Source organism: Mytilus trossulus, chromosome 2, assembly GCF_036588685.1.
Source record: "Mytilus trossulus isolate FHL-02 chromosome 2, PNRI_Mtr1.1.1.hap1, whole genome shotgun sequence".
Taxonomy (NCBI): domain Eukaryota; kingdom Metazoa; phylum Mollusca; class Bivalvia; order Mytilida; family Mytilidae; genus Mytilus; species Mytilus trossulus.
Genome location: NC_086374.1, coordinates 12,163,704 through 12,176,776, shown reverse-complemented (window position 1 = coordinate 12,176,776; position 13,073 = coordinate 12,163,704). Strand labels below are relative to the sequence as shown.

Here is a 13,073-nt window from a genome sequence, read left to right as displayed (position 1 = left end):
TTACGAAATGTATACTTATAATATTTTTAAAAAGATGACGTTTTAATGACGTCGCATGGTGACGTTTTCGTACATTTTGCTTTTTCAGTAAACAGTCGATCCATCTGTAATCTGTAATCTGTTGATAAATACTGTGAACGTTTTGTGTATATCTAAATATTTTTATCTGTGTTGAAAGACGTGCCGCATAGTATCAAATCATGAAAATACAAATTGTTTAGTCTCTAGGGTCTTGTAAGATTTCCGTTGCTATTTTTTTCTAAATACAGTAGGTGCAATTTGGGTACTCGATGCAATTTGGGTACCCTTACGTGAATTGTTATATTATTTTTTTGTCATGATTTTTCCAGTCTCTATTCGTTTTGTTCGGGTTTTTTTTCCTTTGGATACCTCTGCCTCTTTTATTTCAAGTTTCGAGCATGGGATTATCTATTAATATCCCAGGTTTCCATTTGTGTGGTCATAGCTGACAGTGAAGGCAACCTAAGATGTCTTTCCAAACACACCTTCTTTTGACCTTTTTACGAACAAGTAATCAATTGCTAACTTAATATTCAAAATAATTTTTGTGGTGATTTCTCCACAATCATTTTTATTTCTAATTCCGATTTAGACTATTAATCATGATGAAAGCCCATTGGACCGAAGGAAAATATAAATCTTGACAATATTCGCTTCCTTCACCGACACCGATTTACGATTTCTATCTCTGCACAACATCCTGTCTTTCTTGTCTGTGCTTGTGTAGTTGGAAATTTATATTTTTATCAGATTTCCATCGAAAAAAATGGACTGTAGGTTATCAGGTACAATACAAAAACTGGTAACCTAACTATACATAACTATTGAATCAGCTGAATAAGCTTTTCTGTGCCCCCAAATCCAGTATCAGTATGCATAAATCAATGTACTGTAGCCATATGCACTACTGTATCTGCCACATAGACAGTTTCGTGTGGTATCGGGTCCGTTCGCCATAATAACATGTTCGACCTACTTTGAACCTGAAATTATTCAGGGTATTATTGAAGTTGAATAAACTTATTGAGATATTTATCAGGGCGAACATGTACATTTTTATCATGGGCGAATATGAATCGCTGCAAATGCACATGGATTTGTTTTGTCTTTTTGTGATACACAGCAGCTCTTCTTATTCTGTAATTTCACAATAGTCTACAAATCAACACAGTAAATACATGGTGTTGGATGCATTGCCTATATCCATGAAATACATTTAGTCAACAGGCCATTCATCTGTTCGTATGCTTCCCAGACATAATGGACTTCCATGTTGTCCATTCAATTCACTTCAAAGTAAACCTTTATTTATGATTGGCATGTCACATAACAAATGAACATTAACTGATCTTAGCTCTTTGAGCTGTTATAACGGACAAATACATACATTTACAATGTACATTGTACACAATAATCATACACAATAATATTAAAACATAAAAGACATACATTGTAGATCATACATTTCATGCACATTTAGGCTGAACTAATTTAAATGCTATATATTATAAACATGCTCGAGCACTAAGCTAAAACCAACATAAATTTAAAGCACAGCAATCACAAGTTATTGCATGTACAATGTAGATCATACATTTCATGCACATTTAGGCTGAACTAATTTAAATACTATATATTATATACATGCTCGAGCTCTAAGCTGAAACTAACATTAAATTTAAAGCACAGCAATCAAAAATTATTGCATTGCAATACACATAGTCCCCTAACGGTTGAAATTAATTGTACTGGAACAAAATGTTAACTTGATCTTTAATTAATTTGTCATGGTGTTACATGTAACTATATAATTAATATCAAGGCAGTATCTTCAAGAATGACGGAAAAAAGGGTTGAAAACTGATTATTTTTGTGAATTTTCAAAGTCCAATGACATAGACTTCACAAAATTATCTGAATGAAAACAAAATTCAAACTTGGTCTGTAACTTGTTATGATAAAACTATATACAATGTACATGTACAAATGTATTAATTATCAAATCAGTATCTTCAAGCATGACAACAACAAAATTGTGGAAAAACTGATTATTTGAGTTCAAGTTCAAGAACAATAACTCTGCACAAAATTATCAGACTGGTCTGGAACACAACTTGCACTAGATCTGTAACTTGTCATGATATAAAAAATTGTCAATATACCAAATATCAAATCAATATCCTCTGCACATACACCTTGAAACTTGTATGAAAACAATGATTTAATGGTGTTACACCTAAATAGACAGCAGTGCATGCACAACTGTTAACAATGAGTCCACTATAAAAGGCCCAAAGATTAAACATTAAAATATGATTGCCATTTATTCAATCATTCAATTTCAATGCTATAATTTATGTAATATTCATTTTTGTTATCATGTATACTTGTACACAACCTTTGACACAAATTCTCATTTCTTGATTTAAAAATTGAAAAAAATATATCAACCTTTTAACATTATTCACATTATTTGTAAAGATTTTTAAAAAACAATCAACAATTATCAATACATGTTTTTCTAAAACAATTTGTATTTGTTTTTTGTAGAGTAAGGCAAGAACAACAGTCATGAAGAAAAGTTTCAAAACTTGTAATTGAAACTGACAAGATTGATTTCAAGCAAGACAAGTGACGCCACATTACACAACAGAAGTATCAAAATGAATAACGATGAAGACGATGAAGTTAAACCCAATGTATGTGAAGTGACGAATAACGAAGAAAACGATGAAGTTAAATCCAGTGTATGTGAAGTGATGATTAACGATGAAATCGATGAAGTTAAACCAAGTGTATGTGAGTTATGTGATAAGTGTTTTTATGACAGCGATGAACTTGACAAACATTACAATGAACACACACTAGATACTACAGAGTATAATGTAGAAAATCATAAAACTAAACCAGAATCATTGTTTAAATGTGGAATTTGTGGGCAGAATTTTAATAGCGGTGAAGAGTTATCAGATCATTCAGTAACACATATTCCAGATGAAATCTATACATGTGATATATGTAACAAGCCGTTCCTGACCAAGGAGGATATCAGTGATCATTACAACACAGCTCATGATAACGATAAACCTTATAAATGTGAAATATGTGGCAAAGGTTTTATACTCACTAAAACTTTAGAAAAACACAGGCAGATACATATCACTGGTAAACCTTATAAATGTTCAGAATGTGGCAAAGGATTTACAGAAAATGGAGCATTGCAGAGTCATTTAAAAATTCATTCGGGAGAAAAACCATATAAATGTCAGGTTTGTGGGAAGGCTTTCCGTGAAAGTGGCACTCTAGTCATACACACACGCATACATACTGGGGACAAACCATATAAGTGTGAGCTGTGTGAGAGAGGATTTGTCACCAGTAGCAGTCTTAAAGCTCATAAAGAAACACACACTGGAATCAGGTCACACAAATGTGAATATTGTGGATTGAAGTTCCGACAGAGGGCTGGTTTAAAGATTCATTTACCAAAGCACACTGGGGAATATCTTTATCGTTGTGAAGTATGTGATAAAGGTTTTGCTCTGAAAGGTAGCTATAACATTCATATGAACATGCATAAGGGAGCTCTGATTTACAAATGTGACCAGTGCGACAAAGCATATGCTGCTAAACATATGCTCAAACTTCACCAACATATGCACACTGGGGAATTCCCATATAGATGTAATCTGTGTGGAAAAGGTTTCCTCGGAAAAGGAAATCTAACATGCCATCTACGTATACACAGTGGCGAGAAACCTTTCAAGTGTGAATTCTGTCCAAAAGCCTTTGCCATCAGTGGTAACCTACAGCAGCACGTCAAGATACATACCCGTGAAATGATGTTTAAATGTGACATCTGTTCTCATGAGTTTGTCACAAGTGTATCATTACGTAAACATGTACGTGTTCACACGGGTGAAAAACCTTTCAGATGCGAGATATGTGGAAAAATGTTTGCACAAAATGCCAATCTCAAAAGACACAAAATTATACACACAGGAGAAAAGGAGTATAAATGTGACATCTGCCAAATGGAATTCAACATGCCAACAAATTTATACAGACACAAACGTGTCCATTCAGAAGAGCGCAAATATGAATGTACCCACTGCAATAAAGCATTCAAAAGTAATGGTAACCTTCAGCGCCATATGAGAATTCATACAGGGGTAAAACCTTTTCAGTGTAATACCTGTGGAAGAGAGTTTGGCCATAGTGAAAGTCTACAGCGCCATACAAGAACCCATACAGGTGACAAACCTTATAAATGTGACACTTGTGGGAAATGTTTTGCTGATAATGGTTGTTTGGCCAGACATAAATCCGTCCATGATCCAGCAGGCAAGAAATATAAATGTGATATTTGTCATAGATACTTTGTTCTTAACTCTAGTATGAAGAGACACAAGAAAGAGGTCCATGGTGTAGCTGATGATTCTAGTCTAGATGATCAAACATCCAATGGTATCAGTTATAACAGTGATGCTACTACAGAAGAGGAAAATGAAGAAGATATTCTCAAATACACTTCTAAAAAGATATTAAATTTTAATGAAAATTCTATTAAAGTGGAACCTGATAATCATGACAATTATGATAATCATAATGATGAGCAATGTGATTGATGTTATAAATGTACAATATAGATAAATATTATATTTATAACTATTATAAATTGTTTTCAGCATATATCCTCTATATATGTGTATATCAAATAATTTATTTATTCATTTTCAATGAATGATTCAAAGATGAAGGTGTTACAGTTGATTTCATTGAGTTTGTAGCTAAAGATAATATCTTTCGTTAGCTTGCTTGCTAGCTGAACCATGAAGTCATTATTGAAGGAGTTAGAGATTAAATCTTGTACATTGTACTTAAAAGTAAAATTGAGGATTTGTGATAATTTAAGTAAGAATATTTATTATCTGTTTTAATACACAACTGAAGGCTAAATAGATTAAGGGAAATAAAATATTAAAACTTTTCTGTAACTGCATGTATATAAAAATACCAATTGTACATTATTTGTGATAGTTGTTAAATTATTCTTTAATATACATATTTGTTGTGCATTTATATTTATTGTTAGAATACATGTATAGGAATATTGAATTTAGTGATTGTAGTCATTGTTACAGATTGGATTACACATATTGAATCTTATATATTAGATACGCATTTTATTTATGTTATTAGAACTACATGCAATGAAAATATTTTATTTACATTTATTAAATGCTGAAAATTTGATGGGTCATACCTGTGTAGTGAAACATTTAAGGTGAAGCCAATTTGTGTGTATGTATATTGGTGTTTCTAACTTTTTATTAATGCATGCAAAGTTTGAAAGTTGTGTGTTTGATTTTGTAATGGAAAATATGTTCTTTTGCTATGTAAAACTGTCTGATGAATCACTGCAGTCTGCTCCTTTTAATTATTAGTGATTCAATATGTTGAGAATTATGTCTACTGGTTATTTTATCTTATTAGGTTTTGTTTTTTTATTAGAGCCTTTTTTATCATGTTTATCCATTATAATTTAATAATGCTTTCAAAAATGCATGTTCCTGTATTGAAAATACATTTTCGAACTTGTTCATGTTTTTTTTTTATTGTAATTGATAATTTTACATTAATCTGTTATCATTGATGTTGCACAATACATAAATACATGATGCATGACACATTCAAATATATAACCAACAAGTTTTGATGAGAAGTTTTTATACTAATTATATGTAGGAAAATTGATATAATGGATGCACCTTCATTTCTATCATATCTGTTAGCATGTGAAATGTCTGGCTTTTTTCATTAGAAGAAATCAAAAGACAGAGATTTGTCAATTTTTACAATATGTGTTCAGTTGATACAAGTGCAGATAGAAATATTTAAAACTTTTTTTAATTTTTGAAAATTTAAACATTAAATTTGTGAGAAATTTACGAATTTATATTCTTTGTTTTCTTTGACATGTTTGATTTTCACATTTCCTACCAATATTTTCATTGAATTGAAAGAAATAGATGTCTTTTGTTTCATTATATGTTGTCTACTCAAAAGTAAAGGTGATGGTTTGCTTATTTTGTTCTTCAGTTTATGATATAAGTGATCTTCCTGTTTGTTGCTTGTAGTGATTAATACATTTTCCCACTAAATTACTTCATCAGCCTATGGCATATACATGTATATGGAGAAACTTTCCAAACATGTAATTGTTTAAATAACTAATGTCATCATTCTACTATGAGGCAAATTTAAAAAGATTTTTTATTTTTTCATTTGCAGCTAGTTAGCAATAACTTGGTTATGGTGGTACCTTACACTACAGGGAGATAACTCTGTAAAATCAGCTAAATGTTTTAATAACATTGACTTTTTAAGGAAATATTAAGCTTCTCAATGATTAAAATTAGCGTTTGTCAAACTGCTATCTATCCAACCACCTTTGTTCCGAGAAAGTGATTGGTTCAAGTTTTCTGAAATTTTTATATTTTTTTCAACATGTTCAAAGGGTCAAAGTAAATATTTTGTCAAAACTTTATGAAAATTAAACGAACCAAATAAATTTTAATCAAGGTGTTGGGTATATATATATACCACCTTAAAGAAATGTAAAAACAAATGTTTTTGGTTGTTTGGCTTTCTTCATTTTAAACTACAAGTTCTGTTTTTGGTTTTTACAAAGTTAACATGAAATTTAAAGGGGGAGATTTTCTTCAAAGATTTGTAATAGTTATATAAAACTAAGAATAACAAGACTTCCTGAAATATTGATGATTGATTATACAGTTATCCTTTAACATATATTTTATGTCCAAATAAAAGTTAAAAGCAATACGTTATAATGTATATTATAAATTTAATATGGTGGTTCACTATTTATTTATTGATTTGTAGGTCATGTAAGTTCACAAAGATATTTATTTATATTAATTATGAAAGGACGTTGTTAATGTGTGTAAAGCTTTACCTGTATGTGATTGTTATAAAGAATTTATATAGAGCCATAAAAATATGTTCAAATACAATTCTTTTCTTTTATGTTTAGCTTGATAGAACACAAATGTTGTTCAGAAGTTTGGCATCAATCATATGTTCTTATTACCACCTAAAATAATGAGATGAGGTATGACACAACGTTCTACCACAGTCAAGTTAAAGTGGATGTAAGCAATCATAGGGAACAACAAGGCCTTCAACAATGACAATACATATACCGTATAGTCAACTATAAAAGGCCCAGACAATTAAAATATTAAACAATTCAATTGAAAAAACTAACAGCCTGATTAACAATAAACAAATTTGACAGACATGAACAAAAGACAATCACTGAACTAAAAGTACCTTATGGTTACCTTTGTAGGATGTTTAAACCTTTGTCTTATTAATGATAGAAATACTATAAGGAGGATCCCAAGGGTTTATAAGAAGTCGAAACAAACAAAAATACAAATGGAAAACACTGGTTAACTATTAAATCAACATGATCAATGCATTTTAAAAAGGTTATTATGGATAACCAGCCAGACATTTATTTTTTATTATTTTATTAATGGATGCAAGAGAGACCTACTGCATATCCAAACTATGTGCTTATTTGTTGCAATGATACCACCTACGTATAGCTTCCCCTCAATTTAAAAAAAGTGTATTCTTATTTTCTTGCTTAACAACACATTTATAAGGCTACTGTGTGTACCAGTAAAAAAAACAGTGCAACAAAACCAGTTCTGAGTACTGATTATTTCATAGACAAACGTAGAAGGTATGAGTCTTTATGTACTTGAAACTGCCTGATTTGCAGAAGAAAATGTTGAGTGCATGTACTTGAATTAAAGACAAATGAAAAATTTTCCTTAAAAATTAAGAACAACTTGTGCCATTGTCAAAGTGACATAAAAAGTTAATTTCATTGTAAAAAGTATATATGATTTGCAAGTAGACACAGGCATGTGTCCCAAAAATCAGTGGATCTACTGTTAAATAGTTTAAGACCAGAATTCATTGGAAACGATACCCTTCACAACGCCTTAAGTTGATATACCTAAGAAAGTAACATATCCTTGTCAGAAGTAAAGTACCACTTAAACACTTCGTATCCTTTCCTCGAAGGAAAGTATAAAAAAGAAGATGTGGTATGATTGCCAATGAGACAACTATCCACAAAAGACCAAAATGACACAAACATTAACAATAATAGGTCACCGTAAGGACTTCAACAATGAGCAAATCCCATACCGTTTATAGTCGGCTATAAAAGACCCTGATAAGACAATGTAAAACAATTCAAGCGAGAAAACTAATGCATTAAGAAAGTAATTAGATGGGCAGTTTTAGAGCCTCTGCTTCTGTATGGACATAGTTTGAATACAAGTAAATATTATATTACAGTTTTTTTTTCTGCTGAAGCCAAATGGGATTTTGTTTCACATGCATATACTCATAATTTGAAAAAGCAGCAACAAACACATACTACAAATGCTTTTCAAGATGCAATGGAAACTCATTATCAAAGTAAAGATGGTTACAGTTTGGTACGTCAAACGCTCCTTTCGTCTTCATAAGACGCAGCTGTAGCGCTTAAATCAAATCACTTGAAGAAGAGCAAAAGTAACCACATGCTACGAAAAACTGTGCCAAGTACGTCTAAGGCATTCAATACGTGATGATAGAAAAACCCTTGCTTGAATATTTGATAGACAGTAAATCTACAGAATATGAACGTATTCATAACATTGGATGTCATATGCTGGTGATATTCTGGTACACGGAACGTTCACCAGTAGTAGCATCGATCCAGTGGTTGTAAAATCTCACCAAAGATACATTATTACAGTTTGTGAAATATAAACCTTGATGGAAAATCTAGTACAATAAAACGAGAGAATGTAGATATAGTTATTCAGCGTGACATATGTTCAATATTAATATTATATTTTATCTATTACTTTGTCTTACATGTCAGTCGATATTTGCCTTTAGTTTTAACTGCTGACAATTGATAATTGAAAGAAATGAGTTTTATTGTAATTTTTGTAAAAATTGCGGTTATAACTAGTCTTTTTGAAGTTGTGGAAATCATTTACAACATGTTGATTAAAAAAAGTGAGAATATGGAAATATTTTATTAATATATGTATATAGATATAGGAAGATGTGGTGTGAGTGCCAATGAGACAACTCTCCATCCAAATAACAATTTAAAAAGTAAACCATTATAGGTTAAAGTACGGCCTTCAACACGGAGCCTTGGCTCACACCGAACAACAAGCTATAAAGGGCACCAAAATTACTAGTGTAAAACCATTCAAACGGGAAAACCAACGGTCTAATCTATATAAACAAAACGAGAAACACGTATATATTACATAAACAAACGACAACTACTGTACATCAGATTCCTGACTTAGGACAGGTACAAACATTTGCAGCGGGATTAAACGTTACATATTAACACAACAGCGGAATAATTAAAGATCATTAAAGCATTATTTAAAACGGACATCCTTGTGTTGTGATTACATGTCTTTGAAGAGATAACATTCGAGGTTTTGTACAATGTTAAAACGGGGTTTAATGCCTAAACCTAAGTATGATAGTTGTTACTTTAAATATACCATTAAAGCATGATAATTCAATACTTAACGTATGTTGGTGTCAATTGTTAGGGAGATAGAAAATGAAAACTTTAAATTTCATACAAAAATACTGAACTCAGATGAAAATTCTGAACGAAATGACCTTAGTAATCAAATGGCAAAATCAAATGTTCAAACACTTCAAATGAATGGATCACAACTGTCACATTCCTGACTTGGTACAGTCAGGTAAATGTTGCTATTGGTAATCATAATGCACATCTGGTGCAGAAAAATTGGTACCGTTAATGTCATAATACAATCCATTGTGACTTTTGTTATTGGTGATGGTGTTTCCGTTGTTACAGTGTGTATTGCATTCGTAATTTGCAGACGAGAAATTCTTAATATATTTAAAGTTACTGGTTTATAACTTATTTTCTGACTGTCCCAATTCCTCATCCTCAGTCTATGGAAGGTGCGATACGATAAAAACTTTTCTTATATCAATGAGCGATATTGTCTTATATCAACGAGTTGCATTGTGGGAAATCTCAGACGAATGTTTACATTTTTATGAAGGAACGAAGATTTCTCGGTATAAAGAAATGATTCTTTTCTTAAAACAGGCTGACATTTAACAAGACATACGTCTGCTGTATAATTTCCATGAATTATTTTAAGTTATACCAAGGAAGATGTATTTAAACGAGAAAATTGAATTGTTGAATAAATGAGACATAAATGCACGATTTATCATTTGTAGATATGTACAAATTCAATTAATGTCATGTAGCAAATTATGTGGAATGCAATCGAGATGAATTCGTTGGATAAGCCAAAATCGCCTATAAGTCAAAGATACTGCTATATTTTAAAATATCAATGCGATGTTTGTCTTATATATAATCATAGCGATATTTTTTTAATATCAAAAATTTATGAATGCGATACTTTTCTAATATAACTGCTATAGTTTTCTAATATAGAATTAATACGACGACACGTCACAATGCATGTCAAAAGAACCGCAAACATAATTCACAAACTTATTTCATGACCAGCTTAATGTTTGAGGATCAATATCAGTAAAATTTCGTTTCTGTAACAAAATTAACGCTTACACGATGCGGGTACGAATAGTCAAATTGTCGTTCTAGGCTGCGCGTACCCACATCCAGTTTTCTATTAAAATGCTATCAGATCGGGTATAAAACGTGAAATATCGACGGAAATTATCGTTAATATGGGGATATCGTCAAGAACGAGTGAAGAGTATGAAAAATTATATTTTCAAATTGTATTTACTAAATAATGATACACAATATAAACATTGCAAAAGTAAATGAACAATGATGGAAAATGAAACTGTACAGTCCCTGTAAAAGAAAAACATGATAGAAATTAATACTATTATAAAATTTTAATGCAAATTTTAAGAATAAATTTTTTATTAATTAAAAATATACCCATATGATAGAGTAAAATAATCTTTTCGAAAAATGTAAAACAGAAACTAAAATTTTAAAATATATAAAACTACTAAAATTAAAGCTTGAGTTTATAAAAATTAAAATTTAAAGAAGCAAGTAATAATGAATAATGAAACGTGAACGTAGGCTGGCAACATTTGAAATGTGCAGCCGGGTTGAAATCTGTGCCAAAACAATCATATTTGATATGTAAAATTTGTTCCAAATCTTAATTAACTTTTTTCTTTTCAGGGACTGTACATTATCATTTTCCATCATTTAGGAGATAACTGTATTGTATTTTAAGCTCCGACGGCATCAATTGGGGATTTGATGGTCGCAAATTAAGTTTACTGGCGACGCGTTAGCGGAGACAGTAAACGGGTATTTGCGACCATCAAATCCCCAATTGATGCCGTCGGAGCTTAAAATACAATACTGTTATCTCCATTCTAAAGAAGTTCATTTTCTCCTAACACTTATTGTGTGCCTAATAGTACACACTTGTCAGTACACATCGATTACCTGAGGGCCAATAACAGCTTTCATACGCAAGAAATAGTTCAAACTTGTGTCTACCTCATTTTAATAAATTTGGCTTTACAAATATAATAATAATGAAAGATGATTGTTTAAAGTTCTTTTTAAAAAGTTTTTTTTTAAAAAAACAACAGTTGCAGTTCTAGAATTATTATTTTTTTCAAAGTTCAATCAACTGCATCCTGGGAAAGATGGCGCCGAAAATTGTGGAAAGAAGATGTCATCACAAAGTTGTCAAAATTACTGGTTTCCTGGATGAGACATGTGGTAATTGTAGACATGTACAGTGGAATTATTCACCTCAAACTGTTTTTGATACATTGGAGCTCGTGGTAAGTTATTAATCTGTTGCATTACATTATGACTCGTATTGTTTATCTGTGTCAAAGGCATTCTCGTGTCGTTAGCAATGCCAATGGCGAAATTTTGCTGTAGGCTAGAAATAGAACCTGATGATACGACTGGGACAATAGCGTTTGGGGTTTCACCAGTGTTGGATTCTCCCTGGAGTATGGCAGAGTAATCCCTTTTTTGCTTATCACTGGAATCTGAATGATAAGAGTTTAAGCTTCTTTCACATTTGTGGCCAGTTATCTTCATAATTTCCCTGTCAGAGACACCTGAGTGTGCCAAAACGTTGATTGTTGTAGCTCTGACACAGTGGTTGGTGTACACTTTGGTAAAACCAGCATCTTTTGAGATGGCCTTCATCATTTCATTCAACATCCTTTCTCCATAGGGCCTACTGGTGTACCATGTTGTGTCGGAAGCTAAAAACTTGATTCTCGGAAGCTGAAAGAAGCATTCAGACTTAGGGTTACGTTTGTCCATATACAATTCAAAAGATTCCACTGGACAGCCTTGCTTATATGTTGCGTAAATTCTTGGTGACTTCTCAAAATTATCATCCCCAAGTCCCCCTCTGTGATTTTTTGTTGTTTCACTTACAACCATTTCAATATACTTGAAACCTCTGTCATCTTGGTTAATAGCAAACGTTTTGTCAGTAAAAGTTCTTTGGTTCTCACGACCGCGTCTTCCAAAACCAAGTAAAATGTCGAACCAAACCTTACGTAGTAGTGCTTTAGGATTTTTGGTGGAGAGAACACCTGACAACCTTAGCTTTTCAAGGTCTCCATCTGAGATTGACAAGTGATGCTTTGTGACATCAAGGCCTTCCCTTTGCAATTTTTTTATCATAGCTGTAAACATTTGGTTAGATTTGTGAAAATCCTGTTTATCTTCAAGTAGAGAGAATGATTTGTTGTGTGGTGGTGCTCGTAAATATCTATTTATAGACGCTCTTATGCCTACAAAAGTGCTCTTTGCATAAAGTTGACCATCTGTGTTTCGAACCTCTGCATAAAAATTTCTAAGAATATGATCAAGCTGTTCTGTTGAAAATTGCTCAAAGTTTGAGTCTTGTTTTGTTTCAGTCAACCATTCTGTA

The 13,073-nt window shown here is 31.8% G+C and overlaps 1 protein-coding gene across 3 annotated transcripts; it reads left to right on the top strand.

Moving 5' to 3' along the window:
- The first annotated feature begins 707 nt into the window (after nt 1-707).
- Nucleotides 708-7,029, top strand: LOC134706509 (zinc finger protein 883-like). 3 transcript variants are annotated; one of them, XM_063565515.1, is made up of 2 exons: nt 708-806; nt 2,572-7,029. In XM_063565515.1, exon 2 carries the CDS (start codon nt 2,685-2,687, stop codon nt 4,647-4,649), a length of 1,965 nt encoding a protein of 654 aa, XP_063421585.1. In that variant the 5' UTR covers nt 708-806; nt 2,572-2,684; the 3' UTR covers nt 4,650-7,029. The 3 variants fall into 3 exon arrangements, with proteins under 3 accessions (XP_063421585.1, XP_063421586.1, XP_063421588.1); XM_063565516.1 differs by having other exon boundaries at nt 715-794; XM_063565518.1 differs by having other exon boundaries at nt 715-823.
- The last annotated feature ends 6,044 nt before the right edge of the window (nt 7,030-13,073 follow it).